Source organism: Phocoena sinus, chromosome 17, assembly GCF_008692025.1.
Source record: "Phocoena sinus isolate mPhoSin1 chromosome 17, mPhoSin1.pri, whole genome shotgun sequence".
Classification (NCBI taxonomy): Eukaryota; Metazoa; Chordata; class Mammalia; order Artiodactyla; family Phocoenidae; genus Phocoena; species Phocoena sinus.
Genome location: NC_045779.1, coordinates 13,944,070 through 13,971,300, shown reverse-complemented (window position 1 = coordinate 13,971,300; position 27,231 = coordinate 13,944,070). Strand labels below are relative to the sequence as shown.

The following is a 27,231-nucleotide window of genomic DNA, read 5'->3' as shown; positions in this document are numbered from 1 at the left end:
TGAAAAACTGAAACCATTTCCAATAGGATCAGGAACAAGACAAGGTTGCCCACTCTCACCACTCTTATTCAACATAGTTTTGGAAGTTTTAGCCACAGCAATCAGAGAAGAAAAAGAAATAAAAGGAATCCAAATTGGAAAAGAAGAAGTAAAGCTGTCACTGTTTGCAGATGATATGATACTATACATAGAGAATCCTTAAGATGCTACCAGAAAACTACTAGAGCTAATCAATGAATTTGGTAAAGTAGCAGGACAGAAAATTAATGCACAGAAATCTCTGGCATTCCTATACACTAATGATGAAAAATCTGAAAGTGAAATCAAGAAAACACTCCCATTTACCATTGCAACAAAAAGAATAAAATGCCTAGGAATAAACCTACCTAAGGAGACAAAAGACCTGTACGCAGAAAATTATAAGACACTGATGAAAGAAATTAAAGATGATACAAATAGATGGAGAGATATACCATGTTCTTGGATTGGAAGAATCAACATTGTGAAAATGACTCTACTACCCAAAGCAATCTACAGATTCAATGCAATCCCTATCAAACTACCAATGGCATTTTTCACAGAACTAGAGCCAAAAATTTCACAATTTGCATGGAAGCACAAAAGACCCTGAATAGCCAAAGCAATCTTGAGAAAGAAAAATGGAGCTGGAGGGATCACGCTCCCTGACTTCAGACTATACTACAAAGCTACAGTAATCAAGACAGTATGGCACTGGCACAAAAACAGTACCAGTGGATCAGTGGAACAGGATACAAAGCCCAGAGATAAACCCATGCACATATGGTCACCTTATCTCTGATAAAGGAGGCAAGAATGTAAAATGGAGAAAAGACAGCCTTTTCAACAAGTGGTGCTGGGAAAACTAGACAGGTACTTGTAAAAGTATGAAATTAGAACACTCACTAACACCATATACAAAAATAGACTCAAAATGGATTAAAGCCCTAAATGCAATGCCAGACACTATAAAACTCTTAGAGGAAAACATAGGCAGAACACTCTATGACATAAATCACAGCAAGATCCTTTTTAACCCACATCCTAGAGAAATGGAAATAAAAACAAAAATAAACAAATGGGACCTAATGAAACTTCAAAGCTTTTGCACAGCAAAGGAAACCATAAACAAGACCAAAAGACAACCCTCAGAATGGGAGAAAATATTTGCAAATGAAGCAAGTGACAAAGGATTAATCTCCAAAATTTACAAGCAGCTCATGCAACTCAATAACAAAAAAACAAACAACCCAATCCAAAATTGGGCAGAAGACCTAAATAAACATTTCTCCAAAGAAGATATACAGATTGCCCACAAACACATGAAAGCATGTTCTACATCATTAATCATTAGAGAAATGCAAATCAAAACTACAATGAGATATCATCTCACACCAGCTAGAATGCCCATCATCAAAAAATCTAGAAAAAATAAATGCTGGAGAGGGTGTGGAGAAAAGGGAACACTCTTGCACTGCTGGTGGTAATGCAAATTGATACAGCCACTATGCAGAATAGTATGGAGGTTCCTTAAAAAACTAAAAATAGAACTACCATACGACCCAGCAATCCCACTACTGGGCATATACCCTGAAAAAACCATAGTTCAAAGGCTCATGTACCACAATGTTCATCGCAGCTCTATTTACAATAGCCAGGACACGGAAGCAACCTAAGTGGTCATCGACAGATGCATGGATAAAGAAGATGTGGCACATATATACAATGGAATATTCCTCAGCCATAAAAAGAAACGAAATTGAGTTATTTGTAGTGAGATGGATGGACCTAGAGTCTGTCATACAGAGTGAAGTAAGTCAGACAGAGAAAAACAAATACCGTATGGTAACACATATATATGGAATCTAAGAAAAAAAAAAAAGGTCATTAGGAGCCTAGGGGTAAGCCAGGCATAAAGACACAGACCTACTAGAGAATGGACTTGAGGATACGGGGAGGGGGAAGGGTAAGCTGTGACAAAGCGAGAGAGAGGCATGGACATATATACACTACCAAACGTAAAACAGATAGCTAGTGGGAAGCAGCCGCATAGCACAGGGAGATCAGCTCGGTGGTCTGTGACCACCTAGAGGGGTGGGATAGGGAGAGTGGGAGGGAGGGAGACGAAAGAGGGAAGAGATATGGGAACATATGTATAACTGATTCACTTTGTTATAAAGCAGAAACGAACACACCATTGTAAAGCTATTATACTCCAATAAAGATGCTAAAAAAAAAAAGAAAATTGAAAACTATCAAAGAGAAGAAGGTGTGGAGAATAGACTGAGAAGCTCTAACATTTAACTAGGTGGGTGCCTGAAGGAGAGAAAAGAAGGAATAGAGGAGAATAACTATTCAAAGGGAGAGAGTCTGAGAACCTGACTAGCGTAGGGGAGCCAAGAATCTCAGGAGGAGAATGCTCATTTTGCTAATCTTACCCAAAGTGGAAGTTTAAGAGTTGAATTTTATGCAGAAAGAGAGGAACTTAAGAGTTTCCACAGAGAAAAGAAAGATCACCTACAGCGGAACGACAGTTATATAGACATTAGAGATCTCATCAGCAATACTGATAGAAAAAACAATGGCATAACGTCTACAAGTGCACTGGAACACTGATCACTGTCTAGTGGCAGTGACTAGATTCGCTATCACTCACAGGGGAGCCTGCGACTCACAGGGGAGAGAGAATTCCAGACATTTTCAGACACACAGAAACTAAAAGTGTTTTGGTACTCTCTACTACCTAGAGAGCACCTGAAAAAAAAAGGTGTTAAATGGCTTATGACAGTAAGAAGAAAAGTAAATTTTTAGAAAAACGTGGGTATTAAGTAGTGATTTTTTTGTAATGGTAAAATTCCTAACTTGCTGAGATCCAATGAAAAGTGCTTTGATCCTGTTATTATGGAAAAAAATGTATATGAATGGGGCGGGAAGGATGGGGTCAGTTAAAAAACATGGTAAAAATGCCAGGACTGCTCATGAGGGAGAAAACTGCTGGAAACAGGTGAATAAAAACAACAAATGAATAAAATCTCGTAACCCTATAAAGATAATTTCAAACCATCAGACTAGAAATGTGTACTTCCTAGGCCACGCAGCAAGGAAAAGTGTCCAACTTTCAGACTTATCACAAATTTAAAAAAAAACAAAAAAAAAACGGCTCTTAATCTTGGCACTAACCCTCTACCCTTCATTAAACATGTAGGCAATGTGATGGGAATGACAGCCATTCCAGTCAGATTTCAAACATATTCCCTGTAAACTGTTGGAGCTCTGAATTGGATACAAAATGAATCAATACATATGTAGCTTCCTTTTTCTCTAGAAGAGGAGAGAAAGTCAGTATGTAACAATTAGTGAGAAATTCAAGAGGGGCAGATTTTTTTTTTTTTTTCTGCTGCGGCACATGGCTTACAGGATGGAACCCGTGCCCCCTACAGTGGAAGTGAGGAATCCTAACCACTGGACCTCCAGGGAATTCCCAAGGGGGCATATTTTTTAAATGAACGAGGAGGACAAAAGACGTACAAAGTCCAGGGACACAGAAATCTGTGGATGTCCAAGTCCCTGATATGAAATGGCCTAGACAGTCAGCTCTCCTTATCTGTGTGTTCCACACCCACGGATACTGAGGGACACCTTTAATGGCTTTCAGTTTAGAAGCACTGAGAGAACCTTAGAGGAAAGGAAGCAAATCTGAGCTGTGCTTGGAGAAGAACGAGTATTTGAATGTGTCCATAGGTTGTAGGGAAGGAACAAGTCCTTCCATGCAGACTGAGGTCCGCTCACCTGGGAAGGGAGAATATGGGGCAGATGGGGGACACTCACAGGATCTTTATGGGGAAACGAGAGAAGCCCAGTTTAGTTGGGGCTCAGGCAATAAAATGAAAAATAAAAAGATGTAAAGACAAAAATATACGCATGTTCTCAAGCTGTTCTCCCATACCCACTTTTTACCCTTATCATCAAAAGTAAGAAGAAGATACCACTTTTCAGGACTTAACTCCTAACCATGTTACCATGCTGACTTAGTACTAAAAGAATCTAGAGTCACACTATATGAATTCCTACACTGTAAAATGAGAAAACTACTTAGAGTGGAAACTGGATCTAGGAAAGGAAAGGAACTGGGGTAAAATAGAGAGACAGAGCATTGAAAGAGGGAGAAGGAAAGTGTCCCCAAGGTAGCTGTGGATAGCAACTGAAGCGTTTGTTGGATGCGAGACTGGAACCTGTCACCAGGCTTAAAGGTGACACAGTGCTAGTGGAAAGGACATCATACAGGACTTTTAATCTCAAGTTAGAAAATGGAAGGTTAGGAATGGCACTGAGTTTCAGAATGACTTACAGAAGCCGTGTACTATAGCTGAAGGAATACCAGGTTTTGATTCAGAAGCCCTGGGTTTATGCCCACCAAAGACTTTATTAGCTATGTGTAGAAGTTATTTCAACTTTCTGGGTCAAGTTTTACCATCTGTACAGTTGATGTAAAAATTAGGAGGACTGGTTTTAAATGAATTAGTATTTGTTAAAGTACTTCATACAATTTTAAGCTCTCTGTGAATTGAGTATCTTATTAATTTTATTTTGTTGGGATGGTCATGCTATTATTCTGTCTGCACTGAATCTCTTTCTTTTGATAAATGCTTCTCCTCAACTTCTGATGAAATTTCCAACCAAAGGGTGCCTCTTCCCCTAACATAGGGGTAAGCCTATGACTAAAGATAAATTAGAGATCTCGTCATCCCTATGCAGTGCTTGATCTCTGGTAGCAAATACTTGAGGAGAGGTTAGCAGAGTCTTTTTAAAGATCATCACACGAACTCTGGATGAGAAAAGGGCCCAAGTTCTAAGGATACTTATAACGCTGGAGCACCCAGGTGCCAGGGCCATCTTTCCTACTACATGGAGCAACCCAACAGAAAGGAGAATCTGGAGGTAAAAATAGAGATGTAGATAGACAGAAAGAAAGTTGAGTTTGGAGACAGAGATGGAGACGCAAATGGAGAGAAAGGGAGACAGAAAGAGAGGAAGAAAGAAACTCCAGTTGCTACTCATCCAATCTTTCATGCATCCAAGTATTCAGTGACTACTTCACGTGGGTCAGGGGTTATTTAAGGTACTGAGGATGTATCAGTGATCCAAGACAGACTTGGTGTCAGTTCTCATAGAGTTAATATTTTAATGAGAGTGAAGTAATGATAAACAATTTATAAAAGAAATTCAAGCCAAGCAGATTATGGTAGATCGTGAGCCAAGCATGCCGGGAGAGGTGAAGAGTTACGAGGTGTGAGGTGACTTCTGATACATGTAGCCTATTAACCCCAATGCCGGTGACAGTCAGTCACAAAGCCTGTTCTGGAAAGACACGACGAAGTCTTTCCCTTCTTTCACACTGTTGCTAAAAGGGAATACAACCTCTCACTCTACGAACTGTCAGTTCTGTTGCTGAGGGAGAGATTTTGACCACATACATCTAACAGGCAACCCGAATTTAATATGCAAACAACCCTGATTCCTCAACAAGTTTCTCCCTATCTTCTCTATCTCACCAAATGCTATCCCATATTCTAGTTACTCTGGCCAATACCTTGAAATCATCTGTGATCCTCTTTATCTCATATATGACACTGAAGTCTATCAGCAAATCCTGTCAGCTCTACCTTCGAAGATGTCTAAATCTGACAATTTCTCGCCATCTCTACTGTTATCACCTTGGTCTAAGACTAGACATAAGTTTTGCTGTTTCTCAAGATCTTCACACCAGAAGCTGGGTGAATACCTCACTTCACTTCTTCCTGTGGGCAGATCTTGATGAAATGACATAAACCATATTTCAAGATACTGAGTCCATGGTCTCTTTGCTACAACAAAGGTGGCATACCCCAGGTAGGATTCAAGCAATGCACACCCTGAGGATAGCAGACGCAGCCTACAGGACACCGACAAGTTCTTATTTTTATGTTTTCTTCCTTGTTTTCCTTCACTTCCAGGGAAGGGTTGCCTATGATTCATACCTGAGCAGTTTTCATATCCAAAAGACTTCCTTGTTTCAGGTAGGCATCATAAACTGAACCTGTGGGCATCTGTGGCTGTCTATTACCTGTGCTATTTCTCTTACCAGGGAAAAACAAGCAAACAACCAAAAAAAAAAAAAAAAAAAAAAAAAAAACCAAACAAGCAAACAAAAACCCATGGATCTACTTTTTTTTTGTTCTCAATTCTCGTGTCAGAAGAGCATCCCAGCCCTCCTCTTTCTTTATGCATCCCTAATCTACTAGATTCCATTGGTTTAATTCAGAACCAAGATGTCCTGAAATATCCACCTTCCATCTCAGACAGATGAAGCCATGCTATCTGCAGGAAGAGAAATCTTTCAAAAGAAAAACAAAACTCTTTACTTGCCTCCCTCACCAATACCCAGTAGAAGTCACAGAAACTCATTAAGGACTTCAAAAGAGAAGCAATAGAAAACTTTGAGTACAATCCCTCTCAGGAAAATGAAAAGGCCACAGAGTAGAAGACCACCCCCTCATATCTTAGAGGGACTAACGCCTACATCACAAATTAATCATAAGGCTGTTTTATTAAAAACAACTTCAGGGATCTCAGGGTTTCAAGGATTATCTGTTTGGAAAGGTGACCTCAAACATCCAAAATATGTATGGTAATAACCAGGAAATATGATGAGTTTGAATTTTAAAAGTGTGTTTGAATACAGATGTTGTTTTTTTTTTTTTTTTTTTGGACATGGACAGGGTGAGTACCTGTGTTTGTGAATTCACTTTTTCCACAAGTTTCTAGTGATTAAATTCAAAATATAATAATTGATTACAATCTACAATACAGGTCTAGTAATGACAATAAATTTGGGGGGGAAGAAGATATTTCTCAAAATTGAGGTTCCCTTTCATCAAAAATGATAGCAAATTTTCATCTGTTAATGCCGATTCTGTAATGAGACCTTACATAGTTCATCTTTGAAATGTATTTTCACACGACTAGGTACTATCAAATGCTAATATTAATTCACAAGCATATAAAATAGCTTGGCGTGATGTGATTCAAACTACATTAGTTGTCATCAGAATGACTTCACACAATATAAGATTTTCGCATAAGTGCTGTTTTGCCTTTTAATTTTAGGCTGAATTCATTAGGTAACATTATCAAGTCGGAAGCGGAAGCTAATTTCCAAAGCCACTCAGTGTTCAATAATAACGGTTGAGGATGATTCTCCTCATTCAGAAAAATTTCAGTCTCAGCCCTTAGCTCAAAAAACTGCAAGAAAACTTTACCACTGATAAGCCATCAAACTGCTACGCAGTAGGGAAAGTCAGCGTACTCAGCTTTTATTTCTGACAAAAATTCACATAATTGATGATGGTTAAGTCCAAAAAAGCAAGTGAAATTCATCGCTGATGCTGCTGGTTCAATAACATGTGATAGATTCAAATATTTTCCTTAAAGTACCTGTAGTTGGTCCAAGCAGACTATTCATAGAGGCTAATTCTGCAGTCACTTTATTTTATTTTATTTTTTTAACATCTTTATTGGGGTGTAATTGCTTTACAGTGGTGTGTTAGTTTCTGCTGTATAACAAAGTGAGTCAGCTATATGTATACATACATCCCCATATCTCCTTTAAACCTGGCATTGACTCCATGAATAAACAACTGAACAGCCACAGTGACATCTGTAAATGCATCAAGAGCTGGGGAAAACCGGGTGAAATCATTTGACTTATTTAACTGACTATGGAGTTGATCCCAATGTGTCAACATTTTGAGGAACTGTTCTTGCCAAAAGGCTAACGGTCTTAAATTTATATTTTTTAGACACAGTTCTTTTTTTTTTTTTAACACCTTTATTGGAGGAGAATTGCTTTACAATGGTGTGTTGGTTTCTGCTGTATAACAAAGTGAATCAGCTCTACATATATGCAAATCAAAACTACAGTGAGGTACCACCTCACACCAGTCAGAATGGCCATCATAGACACAGTTCTTCATGACATTTTTTGTCACTTCAACACTTTCCATCTTCTCCTTATCAGCTCTTGATACCACTGGTCAAATTCTACACACTGCAGGCATTGGGATGTTCAGAGTAGGAAGAAGTAGGTCCAGGAGAGTATTTCGTTTTTGTGCACTTATCTTGGGTGCTGTTTCCAGAGAAGGAGCTCCATTGTGGAGTGTGCCCAACATGGATCTCTCTAAGTTGCTCTCACAGTTGTCCAGAAGCCCTTACCAATGGGTCCCAGTATTTCCAGATTTCTAGAAATGCATGTGGATTGTGAGAGGCCCTCTTTAGGATCTAATGCAGGTGTAGTTCTGCGGTTTCTCAGGCGCCATCTGCAGTGCCTGAGCAGCAGTGCCTGGGGCATCTGAGGAAGATGATCCTATCTGAGTTAAATTTTTCAAGCAATAATTATATTTTTCCCTTAGCAGTTTTAAACTCCAAGAGACCAATTTAATTTCAGGTTAACAAGGAAAAAGTCACAGGCAAAGGAATTAAAAAGTGGCTTGGGTCTCAAGCTTCGGGGTCTAATCTGCCAAAGCAGAGATTCTATAAAATGGGGGTAGGATAAAAAACGTTCTCCCTCTTGTCAGATAAAAACTGAGTTTTAAATTTTGTTGCTGTTGTTGCTGTAGAGTTCCCTCCCTCCTCCATATTGTCAAAATCAAGAAAATTGTATTAAAATGCCTTTTAATTGGCAATAGGAAAAAAATTGTCTTGTAATGAAACTGGGTGATGTATGGGTTTACTTCAAATTCAAGGGCTGAATCCATGGATGCGGAATCTGCAGATATGGAGGGCCGGCTGTACTATGCCACTTTACATAAGGGACTTAAGCACCTGCAAATTTTGGTATCTTGCTGAGGTCCTGGTACAAATCTTCCGGGATACTGAGGGATGGCTCTATGTGTTTTACTTTGTTGTAATTGGTATGGTTATTGCTGAGTATAATACTGGGAATTTGGAGAATGTCATTTGATTTCATATAAGAGTTTAAATTTCTACACTGAAATTGAATATAAAGCTAAAGATTTATGTAAATATAAAATATGAGATTTCAATGAAACATATTGCAATTGAAATGTGTAATAAATGCCAACACCATTTGCATCTAAATGCTTCTAGAAAATCCAGATAACCTGGAAATTGATTATTTAGGAAATTTTCCATGAAAACTTTTGAGGTATACTCCACAGGCATCATAGCTGACACATTTTCCAATTATCTTTTAAATACCAGTTGGATTCTAGTTTATATACTCTGGCTACATAACATTTACATTACAGGGCTTCCCTGGTGGCGCAGTGGTTGAGAGTCCACCTGCCGATGCAGGGGACATGGGTTTGTGCCCCGGTCCAGGAAGATCCCACATGCCGCGGAGCGGCTGGGCCGGTGAGCCATGGCGGCTGGGCCAGTGAGCCATAGCCACTGAGCCTGTGCATCCGGAGCCTGTGCTCTGCAACGGGAGAGGCCACAACAGTGAGAGGCCCGCATACCGCAAAAAAAAAAAAAATTATATTACTAACATTCTTAATTAGCATTAAGATGCTTGAACTTTTACTTACTTTACAAAGTAAATTGTGATTTCTAACCCATGAATCAAAAGAATTTTAGGCAAAACTTGAAGTGCATCAACACTTTTATCTGTATTGTTGTTTGCTACTCATATAAAACTACAGAAATCATATAGAAATCATGGTATTTCCTCATATTCCTGTGGAAAAATAGGAGCCTTTGATGTGCCCTGAGAAGAAAAATTGGAAGAATCATTTGGATTTTTATATTATATGTATATATAAATTGATATGTTTGATTATAATAAAAGATGTATTTGTGGATCAGAAAAAGAAGTAAAATTATAAATTTTGTATAATACATCAGGATTTAGTAAAGTTAAAAAGTACTGAATGAATGAAGGTATAGTAATTCTAAATTGCTCAAAATTAAATTATTATTTCTAAATTCCTAGAAGTTTAATAATATGAAACAGAATTGTTTCATTCAGGCAAAAATAATATACATGAATCTTGAATGTACAGTTATGTATTAAAACATTGTGGATGGACCTGATGGTGGCCAAATAAAGCCACGTTACATAATTTTAGAGTATTTTTCCAATTCTCTATTTAAAGCTGGACCCTTCTTCCCCATAGTGGGTGACAACCTCCACCAAGAAAAGGTTAGTAGCTAAAAGCAGAAGTCTTTTAGGGTATTAGAACTGAACCAATGGAACCAACTATTCACTGACTATTGATTATTATCTTGCCACACAGAATAAGGCATAATTAGTGACATTGTAGTCTCTAAAACAAGTAACTTTACTGCAAATCTTTGGTGTAATCAATATAATCTAAAAGAAAAAGAAACCACATAGAATTTCCAAAACTAATTCAGTAGTTTTATTGTTTGCATAACCCCGTACGGGTTATTCCAAAGGTCTTAGCGCAGTTTTGAGCTTTAACAATTTAGAACTGCACTAAGAATTTTGGGGCACCCTATATTTTATCCGTGATCTATTTTCTTGAGTTGTTAGTACAGCAAATAAATAATTGTATAGTTTGTTGTAAGTAAAGATTTTCAATAAAAAAGTTTCAATTTTAGAATCAAGAATTTAAGTAGGAACACTATACTGCTATAATTGGATTGGAAATATCAATGTGAATTCCTGTCTTATAGACATTTTTATTTAATAAAGTACATTTCTGTCCTAATCTTTTTCAGTAAAATGGCCAAAAAGCAATGCCACTCCCATAATGCACCCTAGTGAGCAGAATCTATTCTCTACTACAAATTTTCTGCTGAAAGGAAACAAGGATCCTTGGAGAAATGGCTGATCCCAAGTCTGATGCTAGAAGGCATAAGATAAACCTGAAGATATTACATCCGAAAGCAAGGAAGTTTTTACAGTTAACTCGGCTTTGAAAAGGGTGTCACAATAATTCAATGTGGAAGAAATAATCTTTTCAACAAATGGTGCTGGGATAACGACATCCACATGCAAAAGAATGAAATTAGATTTCTACCTCATACCATATATAAAAATTAACTATAAGAGCTAAAATTATAAATCTCTTAGAAGAGAGACTTCCCTGGTGATCCAGTGGGTAAGACTCCGTGCTCCCAAAATGCAGGGGGCCTGGGTTCGATCCCTGGTCAGGGAACTAGATCCTGCAAGCATGCTGCAACTAAGAGTTCACATGCTGCAACTTAAAAAAGATCCCTCATGGTGCAAGGAAGATCCCACATGCAGCAACTAAGACCCAGCGTGGCCAAAATGAATAAACAAATTAATTAAATTCTTTTAAAAAGGTACTTTATGGATGCATAAAGTATCCATACATTATATAAATAAATAAATCTCTTAGAAGAAAACAGGTATAAATCTTCATAACCTTAAATTAGGCAATTGTTTCTTAGATATGACACCAAATGCATACATAACGATAGAAAATATAGATAAGTTGGACTTGATCAAAATTGAAAACATTTGTGCTTCAAAGTATACCATTAAAAAAGTGAAAATACATCCCTCAGAATGGGAGAAATTATTTGCAAACTATGTATCTGATAAGGGTCTAGTAACCAGAATATATAAATAACTCCTACAACTAAATGATAAAAAGACAAATAATCCGATTAAAAATGAATAAGGAATTGAAATAAACATTTCTCCAAAGAAGATATACACATGGTCAATAAGCACATGAAAAGTCTCTCCACATCACATCATTAGGGAAATGAAAATCAAAATCACAATGGAATAATGCTTTACTCCCGGTAGGATCACTAATATTTAAAAAAACCAAACAGAACAAAATGAAAAGAAACAGTAACAAAGGTTGGCGAGCATGTTGAAAAATTGGAACTCTCATACATTACTGGTGGGATTGTGAAACAGTGCAACCACTTCAGAAATCAGTTTGGCAGTTCCTTTAAAGTAAATACAGAATTACCATATGCCACAATAATTCCACTCCTAGATATATACTCAAGAGAAATGAAAAAGTATGTTCACACTAAAACTTGTACTGAAATATTCATAGCAACACTGTTCATAATAGTCCAGAAGTGGAAACAACCCAATGTCCATCTGCTGATAAAAGAACAGGAATGAAGTGTGCTGGTCCACCTCCTTCAGCTGGTTCAGGCATCCTTTTCAGGGACACACTGGGTAAAGGAGGCAGGGTGAATCGACAAGAACAAATATTGATACTTTATTTGTGCCTAGATTTTCTAACACAGTTACTTCTCACTGCGTGTGCTGCCCTACTGTACCTGTTAGGATGTGGGGAAGCCAGTCCATGGGTACTACTTAACGTCCCATTGGAAAGCTAGGAATCTTCTCCCACCTGCAAACTGACATTGACTTTCTCCAGGCAATATGCTGTTCCCATTCCCTAATGCTAAGATGCTTATTCTCTGGGCGGCTTTCCCCAAAAGGACTCTTCTATAAAGCACAGATGATATGTAAGGCCCAAAAAGTCCATAAAGGAAAAAGAGGTTACCCTGATTGAAGACCACAGCAGGCTTGACAAACTAAATGGAGATGCTGAAAAAATAACCTCAGGTGTTCTGGTATGAACTTGAAAACCAGTGTACTAATACAGACTGTGGGGTTCACAGTTTTTGGCTGTCATTCAAGGCTGCTGCTGCTTAGCAAAGATGACTAGAAGATCACCTTTCCCTGCCTCTCCTGCTATCCATTTCCTTCAAGTGTCTCTTACATCATGATCTTGGAAAGGGTTTATAGGATGGATGAATAGATAGATAAAATAAATATGTAGACTGGTACAGGCACAGAGAGAGGAATTATGAGGAAAATGATGAGAAAAAGTCTCTATAATCAAAACACTTCTATGCATTTAGTGCAAAATCAACCAATATTACCCATAATATTCTACTCCCTAAACTGTTGAACATTTTCATAGACCTTGAACTTGATGCTCCTTTTGTTTTTCTCAGCACATAATGTGACTTCCCTGAATTTCAAATGCACATTTAACTTTCTTTGAAATGTATATAATTATTTTTATCTTGAAATACTTTTTTCCCAGAGTAGACTCTATGCTTGAAACCGAGCTAGCCACTCTAGTCTGCTATGATCCCACGGGCAGAAATGATTTACCCCCATGTTATAAATGAGAAATTGAGGTTTAGAGATGTTAAGCGATTTCCCAAAGTTGTTCAGTGGGCAAGCTGAGATTCCAACCCTAGTCTCTATTGCTTTAAAGCCGCAGCTCTTTGTCACATAACAAGAAAATGGCTTTTCAGATTATGTGTGTGTTTGTATGCATATGCACCCAAGTGCTTGCATCCAAGGCCCTCCCTCCCCTACGAATCACAAAGCAACCACTACAAGAAGTGAAGATGGGGAGGACCTTGTATCAATTTATAAATAAGAGAAAAACTACGACGTTAATGTGTTTAGAACTGAGATGAAGAGGTCCCCAGTTTCTGGCTGGTGTGTGTTGGTCTCATTTCTTCCTTCACACAGAATGAACAACGAAAACCATGTATCAATCTCTCCAAGGGTATTGATTTTCCCAAAGCAACAGCCCCTATAAAATAACAATCAATCACAGCTGCAGAGCTGAGCCATTTCACCGTGATTTATTTTTTCTCTAGCACTATCACCATCTGACATTTTGGGTTGCATGTATTTTTTCCAAGTCTGTTTCCAGCCAGAATATAAGTTCCTAGTGGTCAGCGGTACTAATTTTTATTTCCAGAGTTTATCACAGCACTTGACGCAGAGTGAGTCTTCCATAAATTCATTTTGGTTCAAATTAAACATTTTTGTCACTTAAACCATGGCAGTAGGTGGTGCATTGTATTCACCACTCAGACGGGACCTTTAATCCTCTAGGTGTAGAAGTCAATTTTATGGGAAACTTTTAACCTTAAACAAATGATAGCAGTACTTTTTGTCCTTATCCATTTTCGTTTATGTCAGTTTTGCTCAGCTTTTTTTCCAATGGGAACTTGCTGAAAATAAACCTTATAAAAATAGTTGAAAAAAAAAAAGAAAGCATGCATAGGGAAGTGAAACAAAATATAATGCATGATTAATTACGTAGGTTTTCTCAAGTCAACTAGTAATCCTAAACGTATAGTTTGAAATCCGTTCACATTTATAAGCTCTGACATTCTTCTTTTCTTCAGCACCCTATCACCAATTCTACTGAATTTAGTTTTATGTTTATTTGATAAAGCAGAAGCAGATGGTGTTTAGGAGAAATGACGAACAATTTTTGGTACAACGACATGAAGCAAATCGGTGAAAAATCAGCAGGCTGTCTGGAAACAAGTTTCTCCTAATGGTCTCCTGCGGTAGTTTCTGAGCCAGTATCACTGTATGTTCTCTATAATCCAATTTCTTTTAAAATGGCTTTCCGTTCCTTTTTTGTGCACTATTGATATTAGGCATGAATGAATGCAAACACTTGCACAATCAAAAACAAATAGCATCTTACCACCCGGAATGCCCTGGCAGGAGTCCACAAAAACAAGATTTAACTCCTCAGAATGGCAGTGGTAGACAGAATTAATGGGTGGTCTTTCCAGAAAAATGGCTTATAAACTTCACTGAAATAGTAATTTGGTGCCTTGGTATCAGCATTTATCTGCTTGTTATTGGTATCTTAACTGTTATCTTAAAAAGAAAATTCAGGATATTTAATAGAGAAATTCAATTTGAAACTCACAATTTTGCAAACCACTAGTTTTTAAAACCACAAAAGTTCTTCTGATAATTACTGATAATTTGCATTAGTGACCTATTGACATTTTACTTTTCAGTTGATATGACTTAGTGTGACCCCTAGGCAACAAATTAAACTTATCTTGTCCATGCTATTCAAGGATTTTTAGCCGTAGGAATAGAATCTTCTAAAAGTCAAGCCAAGACACTTGCTGAATATATTAAAAATCTACCTTGTAATGTAAAAAATCAACAATTAGAAGGACACTGCTATATCCTACAGAGAAAATTCTTTGTTTACTTAAAATTGTTGTTTTGTAATGGCTTCTTTCCCTTATGATCTGAAGGGAAAATTGAGATATTCTGGGTTAGAATCTTCATACATCTTGGTGGTCAGACATCTATTAACTATGCATATCTCCACTTGCCAAATGATGTCATCTCTGTTTAAATCACACAGATTGCAGCAATGTCCACATAGATTAAGGTCACTAAGAGATATGGGAGTGATATTACCCTGGAACTTTCCAGCTTGAAAACAAGTTTTCTTCCATCTGCACTTTTCTAACCATGTGTGAAATATTTACGAAAAAAAAAATTGTAATCTTTTTATTTCTTGTAACCATGCTAATCAATAAACTTTTTGACATTCTTGATATTTTAGTCACTTTGTTGCACGTAAAACTTTACACAGCAGTTTGTTGCATGTAAAACTTTACACTGATCTCTTGGAAAGCGGAAGTCCTTCCAATGGTCATGTATACCTTACATCCCTCAATCGTTCCCAGCAGAATGTATTAGTCTCATTACAGATCATTGTATTCCAGTCAGGTTCCGAATGAGAAGGGCTCTGTGGACTTTGGCTGTACGGCCTCAGCTGGATAAGAGCAATAATGTTCTGGACATATATGCAAACTCACTTCTGGATACTGTGACCCTGTAAGTAGCTCATGAGCGGTGCAGTATTTGAAAAAAAGAGATTGAGGAAAATGACAATTTAAAGAGTAGACTGCACCTCTTTTCACTGACTTGATCACTGATGGGTTCTTTGCAGAAACTCTGAACATCACTTGAGTCTCAGTGACTCTTGGGTATCTTGGGCCTACGGTAGTATTTCAAGATCACAACACATCTATTAAACTTACTTATATTTTACCCCTCCAGTTCTATGGGAAAAATGGTTTCTTGACCGTGAAACTCTAAGAAACAAACCAACAGAAACACTGCCACCCTACACTGTCTTATTGTCCTCGACAATGGACACTACTTTTCTCCCTGGGTCAGTCACAAGCCTAACACAGGAGAAAATTCCTGAATGTCAGGAAAATGAGGCTTTTTCTTTCAATACCTGAGTACTTTAATGTGGGCCTTTCTAAAAGATGGGGAAAAAACTTGAAGTATTTTAAACTGCTTAAGTATTTACATCGTAATTATCCCAATGAGTGGGGAGAAAGAGATGAGAAACCCCCAGTTCCTTGAGAGCCATGCACTGGAATACTTTGCTGGCTGCCTTTGCATACATTATCCTGCTCGGCGCTCTCAGTCATCCTTAGAGGTTATCTCCAGGAATAGGCGAACTCTATTTCACAGACAAGGGATCAGATTTTCTTAATCTTCGCATAATTATCCCCAAGATGACATACTAGATAATTTAGAGTATGAATGTTAGATCCCTTTGTCAGACTTGAAAGTAGGTGGTCTTTCTATTCTAACCTTTGTTGTAAATTCTTTAAAGGTGTTGGTAAGTATCTGATATAACTTAACATTAATTATCCAGTTTATCCATTAACACCATACTGTCTCCAATACAGGGAGATCTGGACTTAAATCTTGGTCCAAGGCCCCAAATCCAATGTCTGGGCTCCCTCTATGAATCCCGTAAAATCTCTCATTATCCTCCAGGCTGGGTACCAGTGCCCACAAAGAGAGCAGTGGGAATGGGCACAGTTCTCTAAATGAAGCTATCATTTTCTCCACGTTGGTCTAGTCCGCAGTGCCAGGCTTCTGACCAGCTCACTCCATCTGACTTCTGAAGGATTACCTGGTCACTGTAAGACTACAGCCTGACTACCCCATAACCTGATACCCTACCCCTTAACCTGAAACCCTGAGAGACTACGATCCGCCCCTTCCAGGCTCCAGATTCCTCTCCCAGTGGCCTGGCCATGTACCTCAACCTGCACACCCTCCAGTACTGATTCCCTGCTTATCTTTGGAGTTCTAGGGTTTCTACAAATCAGAGGTTACAAACAAAGCCCTACAGACTTCAGATAAGTGGAGTAAACGAGGGAAGCGGGAAAGATAACCAGAGGTGAACTAAAGCACAACTGGGTTTAAGGGACTCGAGAGGGAAGCTGCAGCTGTAAAACCATTAGAGAATGTGGGCCCAGTGTTGTCACGTGTGTGCATTCTGAAGAGAAGACAGAAACCCCAACTTTCATGTAAATGAGTAATTAATCCAGTGGTATTTTTATTTATTTATTTTTTAACAACTTTATTGAAGTATAATTGCTGTATAATGTTGTGTTAGTTTCTGCTGTATAAGAAAGTGAAGCAGCTATACATATACTTTTATCCTCATATCCCCTCCCTCTTGCGTCTCCCTCCCACCCTCCCTCTATCCCACCCCTCTAGGTGGTCACAAAGCACCGAGCTGATCTCCCTGTGTTATGCGGCTGCTTCCCACTAGCTATCTATTTTACATTTGGGAGTGTATATATGTCCATGACCCTCTCTCACTTCATCCCAGCTTACCCTTCCCCCTCCCCGTGTCCTTAAGTCCATTCTCTTTGTCTGCGTCTTTATTCCTCTCCTGCCCCTAGGTTTTTCAGAGCCATCTTTTTTTTTTTGGTTTTTTTTAGATTCCATATATGTGAGTTAGCAAACGGTATTTGTTTTGCTGACTTACTTCAATCTGTATGACAGACTCTAGGTCCATCCACCTCACTACAAATAACTCAATTTCGTTTCGTTTTATGACCGAGTAATAGTCCATTGTATATATGTGCCACATCTTCTTTATCCATTCATCTGTCGATGGACACTCAGGTTGCTTCCATGTCCTGGCTATTGTAAATAGAGCTGCAATGAACACTGTGGTACATGACTCTTTGAATTATGGTTCTCTCAGGGTATATGCCCAGTAGTGGGATTGCTAGATTGTATGGTAGTTCTATTGTTTCTTGGTTATTCAGTAGTGTATTGCTTAACCTCCGTGTGTTTGTATTTTTTACAGTTGTTTTCCCGTAATTGGTATCTAGTCTCATAGTGTTGTGGTCAGAAAAAATAGTTGATACGATTTCAGTTTTCTTTTTTTTTTTTTTTTTTCCTTGCGGTACGCGGGCCTCCCGCTGTTGTGGCCTCTCCCGTTGCGGAGCAACAGGCTCCGGACGCGCAGGCTCAGCGGCCATGGCTCACGGGCGCAGCCGCTCCGCGGCATGTGGGATCTTCCCGAACCGGGGCACGAACCCTTGTCCCCTGCATCGGCAGGCGGACTCTCAACCACTGCGCCACCAGGGAAGCCCCGATTTCAGTTTTCTTAAGTTTACCAAGGCTTGATTTGTGACCCAAGATATGATCTATCCTGGAGAATGTTCCATGAGCACTGGAGAAGAATATGATTCTGTTCTTGGATGGAATGTCCTATACATATCAGTTAAGTCCATCTTATTGAATGTATCGTTTAAAGCTTGTGTTTCCTTATTTATTTTCATTTTGGATGATCTGTCCATTGGTGAAAGTGGGGTGTTAAAGTCCCCCACTATGATTGTGTTACTGTGTATTTTCCCTTTTAGGGCTGTTAGCATTTGCCTTATGAATTGAGGTGCTCCTATGTTGGGTGCATAAATATTTACAATTGTTATATCTTCTTCTTGGATCGATCCCTTGATCATTACGTAGTGTCCCTCTTTGTCTCTTGTAATACTCTTTATTTTAAAGTCTATTTTGTCTGATATGAGAATTGCTACTCCAGCTTTCTTTTGATTTCCATTTGCATGGAATATCTTTTTCCATCCCCTCACTTTCAGTCTGTATGTGTCCCTAGGTCTGAAGTGGGTCTCTTGTAGACAGTATATATTCAGGTCTTGTTTTTGTATCCATTCAACCAGTCCATGTCTTTTGGTTGGAGCATTTAATCTATTTACATTTAAGGTAATTATTGATATGTATGTTCCTATTACCATTTTCTTAATTGTTTTGGGTTTGTTATTGTAGGTCTTTTCATTCTCTTGTGTTTCCTGCTTAGAGAAGTTCCTTTAGCATTTGTTGTAAAGCTGGTTTGGTGGTGCTGAACTCTCTCAGCTTTTGCTTGTCTGTAAAGGTTTTAATTTCTCCATTGAATCTGAATGAGACCCTTGCTGGGTAGAGTAATCTTGGTTGTAGGTTTTTCTCCTTCATCACTTTAAATATGTCCTGCCAATCCCTTCTGGCTTGCAGAGCTTCTGCTGAAAGATCAGCCTTTAACCTTATGGGGATTCCCTTGTATGTTATTTGTTGCTTTTCCCTTGCTGCTTTTAATATTTTTTCTTTCAATTTAATTTTTATAGTTTGATTAATATGTGTCTTGGCATGTTTCTTCTTGGATTTATCCTGTATGGGACTCTCTGCACTTCCTGGACATGACTGACTATTTCCTTTCCCATATTAGGGAAGTTTTCAACTATAATCTCTTCAAATATTTTCTCAGTCTCTTTCTTTTTCTCTTCTTCTTCTGGGACCCCTATAGTTCAAATGTTGGTGCATTTAATGTTGTCCCAGAGGTCTCTGAAACTGTCCTCAATTATTTTCATTCTTTTTTCTTTATTCTGCTCTGCAGTAGTTATTTCCACTATTTTATCTTCCAGGTCACTTATCCGTTCTTCTGCCTCAGTTATTCTGCTATTGATTCCTTCTAGAGAACGTTTAATTTCATGTATTGTGTTGTTTATCATTGTTTGTTTCCTCTTTAGTTCTTCTAGGTCCTTGTTAAACGCTTCTTGTATTTTCTCCATCCTATTTCCAAGAGTTTGGATCATCTTTACTATCATCACTCTGAATTCTTTTTCAGGAAGACTGCCTATTTCCTCTTCATTTGTTTGGTCTGGTGGGTTTTTACCTTGCTCCTTCATCTGCTGTGTATCTTCTCATTTTGCTTAACTGTGTTTGGGGTCTCTTTTATGCAGGTTGCAGGTTCCTAGTCCCCGTTGTTTTTGGTGTCTGCCCCCAGTGGGTAAGGTTGTTTCAGTGGATTGTGTAGGCTTCCTGGTGGAGGGGACTGGTACCTGTGTTCTGGTGGAGGAGGTTGGATATTGTCTTTCTGGTGGGTAGGATCGCGTCCGGTGGTGTGTTTTGGGGTGTCTGTGAACTTCATATGATTTTAGGCAGCCTTTCTGCTAATGGGTGGGGCTGTGTTCCTGTCTTGCTAGTTGTTTGGCATAGGGTATCCAGCACTGTAACTGGTTGAGTGGAGCTGGCTCTTAGTGTTGAGGTGGAGATCTCTGGGAGAGCTCTCACCAATTGATATTACGTTGGTCGGGAGGTCTCTGGTGGAGCAATGTCCTGAACTCAGCTCTCCCACCTCAGAGGCGCAGGCCTGATACCCGGCCAAAGCACAAAGACCATGTCAGCCACACCGCTCAGAAGAAAAGGGAGGGATACAAAAAAACAAAATAAAATAAAATTTATTAAAATAAAAAATAAAAATAATTAAAATTAAAAAGTAATAAAAAAAAAAGAAGAGAGCCACCAAACCAATAAACGAATCACCCAATGAATACAAGCACTAAAAACTAAACTAAAAAAAAACCCCCAAAACAGACAGACAGAACCCTAGGAGAAATGGTAAAACCAAACCTATACAGACAAAATCACACAAAGAAGCATACACATACACACTCACAAAAAGAGAAAAAGGAAAAAAGAAAAAAAAAATATATATATAAAGGAAGAGAGCAACCAAATCAATAAACAAATCTACCAATGATAATTAGCTCTAAATACTAAACTAAGATAAACATAAAACCAGAAACAAATTAGATGCAGAAAGCAAACCCCAAGTCTACAGTTGCTCCCGAAGTCCACCATCTCAATTTTGGGATGATTCGTTGTCTATTCATGTATTCCACAGATGCAGGGTACATCTAATTGATTGTGGAGATTTAATCCGCTGCTCCTGAGGCTGCTGGGAGAGATTTCCCTTTCTCTTCTTTGTTCACACAGCTCCCGGGGTTCAGCTTTGGATTTGGCCCTGCCTTTGCATGTAGGTCACCTTCTGGCGTTTGTTCTTGGCCCAGACAAGACGGGGCTAAAGGAGCAGCTGATTACCGGGGAGGGAGGGGTATGGAATGCGGGACGAGCCTGGGGCGGCAGAGGCCGGCATGATGTTGGAACAGCCTGAGGTGTTCCGCGCATTCTCCCAGGGAAGTTGTCCCTGGATCACGGGACCCTGGCAGTGGCGGGCTGCACAGGCTCCCAGGAGGGGAGGTGTGGAGAGTGACCTGTGTTTGCACACAGGCTTCTTGGTGGCGGCAGCAGCAGCCTTAGCATCTCATGCCCGTCTCTGGGATCCATGCTGGTCTCTGGAGCTCCTTTAAACAGCATTCTGAATCCCCTCTCCTCGCGCACCAGGAAACAAACAGGCAAGAAAAAGTCTCTTGCCTCTTCGGCAGCTCCAGACCTTTTTCCGGACTCCCTCCCGGCTAGCTGTGGCGCACTAGCCCCTTCAGGCTGTGTTCAGGCAGCCAACCCCAGTCCTCTCCCTGCGCTCCGACGGAAGCCTGAGCCTCAGCTCCCAGCCCCGCCCGGCGGGTGAGCAGACAAGCCTCTCGGGCTGGTGAGTGCCAGTCGGCGCCGATCCTCTGTGTGGGAATCTCTCCGCTTTGCCTTTCGCACCCCTGTTGCTGCGCTCTCCTCCGCGGCTTCGAAGCTCCCCCCTCCGCCACCCGCAGTCTCCGCCCGTGAAGGGGCTTCCTAGTGTGTGGAAACCTGTCCTCCTTCACGGCTCCCTCCCACTGGTGCAGGGCCCATCCCTATTCTTTTGTCTCTGTTTATTCTTTTTTCTTTTGCCCTACCCAGGTACGGGGGGAGTTTCTTGCCTTTTAGGAGGTCTGAGGTTCTCTGCCAGCGTTCAGTAGGTGTTCTGTAGGAGTTGTTCCGCGTGTAGATGTATTTCTGATGTATTTGTGGGGAGGAAGGTGATCTCCACGTCTTACTCCTCCGCCATCTTGAAGGTTCCCTCCAGTGGTATTTTTAAAATATTATGTGGATACAAAACTGGACACTACCCACAGTCCTCCAGTTTCTGACTTCTGCCTCAGATAACAATTCAGCCCTGGCTTAAAAAGTCTAATTCTCAGAGTCCTAAAAGCCTTACTTGTAACTAGAAGAGGTGAGCCAGCAACACAAATTGATGTTTGACAACTAACTGCAGAAAACTCTGATAACTACATCAGTGCATCACAGAGGCAGTCCACTCTAAATAGTACTGGAAGACAATTCTCCGTGAATCTCTCACGTGTCTGCATATCTTATGAGCAGAGACACTGACAGCCTTTCTTTCCAACCATCTGTTTGGGGATGTTTGTATAGCAAACAGCTTTGGAAGATAGATACGAGGTCTCTCGCTAGAGCAGTGCTAAGTTCATATAAAATATTCAGGTTTCCTAAACTCAGCGTTCCTCTCATATACTGTAACCTGCTGTCCTCTGTGTGTCATCCCATGAGATTTGTGGCTCAGGGAACCAATGAAAATGCTAATACTCTGACAGTTGTTACTGTCATGAGTAGTAAGTCCTTGGTCTCTGACCCAGGAGTTTCATGTCTTTTGCCAGCATCATAAAACAGCATTAGGTTGCGACTAGAGTAAATTCTCAGGTTCCTCATAGTTTCTGACAACTGATCTTAGTTTTTCTTCCACTCTAAACTCTGGCTACAGCAGCTACTCTAAACTCAACAGCCTAGTGTCTTCCACCGTACTTCTCCCATTGATTTCTCTGAATCAATCTTGCTTTTGAAAGTACAATATTGCTTTATGCTCCATCAAGGCAATCATGAACTCAAAGCATTTCAGACACCTAAATCTCTTTGTAGCTCATCATTTCTATCTATTTTAGGCTTCCTTCTTCAACCTCACACAGTAGCTTGGTGTTTAGCAATAACATAAAACGACTAAGCAGGCGGACTGTCAAGCTATATTGCTTGGGTTTGAAACTGTGTTTTGCCACTCACTAGCTGTGTACTTTGGTAACATAGAAAGAATACAATAAATGTAACTGATTATTATTCAGTTGAATATTCAAAACTTTCAGTTAGGAGTTTACCTTAAATGCAGGTGGCCTGTAATTTATAATCTAAACTTATCACTGGGAAACTAAATGTAAATAATTTAGGGCTATGAATGGGTTTGGCCCTTTGCCAATCCAAGTCCTCAATACTTCATTAAAACATACCGTTTGCATAGGATTTCCTTTCAAAAAGAAAACACCTCATATCCCAATCTTCTACAAATAATATGAAGGACCAAGGACCAAGCACCAACCCCTCTCCAGTCAAACTGCAAACGTACAAATATACTATAAAGTTCCTTTAAACTGCCAAACAACTCTTCCATAGATGACCTTGCACACTCACGATGCCTCAATATCATCACGTAAATATCAGCCGGTTTGTTCACAGCCCTCATCGAAAAATCAATCCACGCAAATATTACGTGTCTGAAGCAGCGTTTCCATTGGTGTTTCCACTGTGCTATTCCATTTCTCTTAATGGCCTCAAATAATATCCCCTGATTTTCTATTTACTTTTATTTCTATTTATTCTTCTAAGCCTATGACAATTAAAATTAAAATTCCAAAGGGGTAGAGGCAAGGAAAAGCTACAAAAATCTGATTTGATTTTCCTACACTTCCCCCCCTCCCAAGTTCCAAGCCACTAATCCCCTCTCAAACTGTACAATAGAACAGCAGAGACATAAAGAAAAGGAGATAAAACTGGCCAGCCAGCGCATTGTTCTTGCTAACCTGCGCCATTTACATAAGGGTTAGAAGGCTTGTTCTATCGTTTAAACAGGCTTAAAAGCCTCTTTGCAAATGAGATTTTGTTCCTACAAAAGAATGAATTCTAGCTGTTTGGTGAGTTTCTGCTAGACCAGCACTGGGAGCTGACTTGGCAGTAACTTAAGCTACTTCTTTGGCCACATACAGTGTATGCAAGGATTGCTTTCAGCTGCCAAAACTGAAAAGCATCAAGCTGATTAAATTCTTTCCAGGACGTGAATAGGATGTGGAGCATGTTAAGAGGCCAATAATATCAGATCTAAAACTGTACCTGGGCAAACTGGCCTTTATGCAGGTGCTTTAGAGTGGCTTTGAACTTTTAGAGCCCCTTGAATCTTCCTTTGAAAAGGAACAGAAGGGCAGACAGCAAATGAAATTCAGAGACAGAAAGCCTTAAAATAGTCTCCGGCTGTGAAGTAAAGACAATCTAAACTCTTTGATTCATTGTTGGTCTGAGTGGCATTGGGCACAGGGATAAACTGTACAACTAACTCCCTTGTCAATGTCAGCACAGAAGAGTACACGCATTGCATCAAAAGCTTAGATTTAAAAAATTCAACATCATGTTTATACAAAGATATACCTATTATTTGCTTTACCTGGCACACCTTGAACAGATGTTCAGTGTGACTTTGGCCTGAGGTTCAGCAGAGTGAGTAGCTCGACCTTGGTTAAATTTGTTCCCAGAAGGTACCAGGGTAGTTACTCCCTCCATTCTTAAATCATCAAGATCCTCTGTAACAACATAAAAAATTGCAGAGAAAAAAATTAACTCTAATAGAATGAAGAAGAGAAGTCCAGGTTTTCAGATATCTACCAGTAGTTGGTTAGCAAAACATTACATTTCCACTATGCAAAAATCTTCCCTCATGCATCAATTCTTTTCCAATTATTTCTAGATGTAGTTGGAGAAAATTATATGAGAAGATTTACAGGAGCAAAATGGTGAGAGATGAATCTGTCTGCACGATGGGCAGACCATACATGACTGTGGGACGTGGATCCACAACTTCTGCTGTAACCACCCACAGAAGTCAACCATAATCTCTACAGCAATTGGCCCCAAATGGTCAGGAGTTAGTCAGTGACTGCCCCCTTCCAACTAAGAACAATCCAGAGGAAGACAAATTATGCTCCCAAACCAATTACACAAGGTCATTCATTTCTAATGTGCCTGCCTTGAGCCTCCCCGTCCAACACCCTCCGATCAGAATTATACCTGAAGCCTTCTCTTTTTTCATTCTAAACCATTCCTTTTTGTCTGCACCTTGGGAGGACAGTAGTATACCGGGAGAGTCACACCCCAGGTGTTCACTGAAGCCTCCTATTTTTTCCAGGCCTTCAATCAACACTTAAAACGTCTATTTCTCTTGTAATTTACTCCTGATACAATTTGTACATGATCTCCTGCTTTATTCAGAGGATAGGGAATCTTGTAAAAAGGATTCTGTTTACCTGCTCTCAGCCTTAGCGAAAGAGGGACATAAAGTTTCAAAAGATCAATTATAATTTTGCCAAAACATAATCCACGATTGAAGTTACTACCCATATAAGAAGGGAAATCGCTCTTTCCTGATAAGGCTGTAGACTATCCAGACATCTTAGGCCTCTCACAAAACAATCGAGAGGATTTCTAACTCTGTTAAAAATAGGACAACAGGCCCATAACGAAGTTGCTTATGCTAAGCCCACGTTACCAAACGGATACTTAATTTAATCACAGTTTAAGCTCTCTCAGCAATGGAATCCTAAACAACCATGCATCACCTGGTCAGCACTAGTGAGTTAACTTGCCTGATAGACCCCTGCTGTCCCCTAAAGGAAGGTGACCTTGCCACGACCAACCTGTTGTTTGCTAGTATAGCATCCTGCATCCACTGCCTTCTGTCTGTAAAAGTCTTCAATTTTGTACAGCTCCTTGGAGTTCCCTTCTTCCTGCTAGATTGGATGCTGCCTGATTCATGAATCATCTACTCAGCTGAATTTTGTTTCTAACAACCGAATATGGCAAACAAGTGCCAAATTTTCCTGAGATTGTGGCTAGTCTAAGTCATAAACAGACCTTCTGTTATCTGAAGATTAGCCAACACACTACCTCCACAGGCAACCCCAAATGAAATCCTTTCATCTACTTGCATATGAGCAATCTGGGTGTGTCCTTAGAGGTTCAACTTCAACTTTATGAGAGTCAAAAAAAACTCATCACCTTGACCTGGTTGTAAACTATAGTCCCCTTGTCGTGGGGTAACCCCTTCAAAACTCACTGCTTCTGCTTCACTAGTTATAAGCGCCCCTCTCTTCTCACGGTTCCTCATGTCACGCGGCACAGACAGCACTACTGCCTGAGAACACACAACGCTTTTCAGTTAGCTAATTAGCCTCCCATGAGATTCTGTTAGTCTCTCCCCCTCACACTACTATTTACCACTGAGACACCCTGACTGGCCCACCCTCCTCCCCCACCAGGGGAAGGGAACCTTAACATTTTCTTAGCTCAGTTAGGAACTCGCTGTACCTCATTCAGTGTTTTTAAGGACTCCCATTGAAAACTCTGACCTAACGTTATTTGTTGACAGATCATACCTCAAAACTTGAAACCGGAGCAGAACACGCTAACACCAATTTAAGCTTGCCTGGAGAATGCAGTCCTCTACCCGAGGGAAAAATCAGCCCAAAGGGCAAAGCCACTGCACTTCCTTGAGCTTGTCAACTATAGCCAAAGACCACAGAGTAAATATATATCAGGCATGCTTTTTTAGAAAAACCATGACTTTGGGATGCTTTGGAAAGAAAGGGTCATCTCTGCTGGAACCCCCATCAAAAATGGACAAGATGTTTAACACACTTTTAGATGCCCTCTTACTTCATAAAGAGGTAGCTGCTGTGAAAAAGAAATAACATGGAAGCTAAAAGAAATATTCCAGCAGATCATTTTGCCAAACAAGCAGCCTTAACAACGGTTTTGATCCTATCTAAACTCTTAAAGGATGAATCCTTAAAGGAATTCAAAGAAACCATTATAAAATATCAATATTTAGCCCCTCATTTTGAAAAGAAAAATGGAAAAAAAAAAGTGGTTCTAGCTTCACTCAGATCATCTCTGGTGCTCCCAAGATAGCTGCTTGGTGGCACTAGATAGTTTCAAATAGATATTAGCTAAATTTCTCCATGAAACTACTCATCATGGTACAGATAAATTGGTTACGATCTTAAATCAACACGGCTGGGGAAACTTTAAAAAGACAGCTGAGGTCATTTTTAAGTCATGCGGACTTGTCAACAGCATAACTCTAGAGAACCTGTGAATGTGGGAAATGACCAGGAACCAAAGCTTCGAAGCCCCTTTGAACACCTCATGATGTATTTTATATAGCTTCCACTTTTCGTGAGATTTGAATATATTTTAGTTATCGAATGTTTATATAATTTCAGAGTGAGTTTAAACATCTCTTTGCCAAAAAG

At 39.6% G+C, this 27,231-nt stretch overlaps 1 protein-coding gene across 1 annotated transcript in view; it reads right to left on the bottom strand.

The window, feature by feature from the left end:
• The window catches only part of LOC116742711 (uncharacterized protein C8orf34-like), a 202,766-nt gene that overhangs the window by 159,645 nt on the left and 15,890 nt on the right, over positions 1-27,231 (bottom strand). The window contains exon 2 of the mRNA XM_032610549.1: positions 24,369-24,504. Within this exon, the coding sequence (XP_032466440.1) occupies positions 24,369-24,484 (116 nt within the window). The 5' untranslated portion in view covers positions 24,485-24,504. The remainder of the gene's footprint in view (positions 1-24,368; positions 24,505-27,231) is intronic.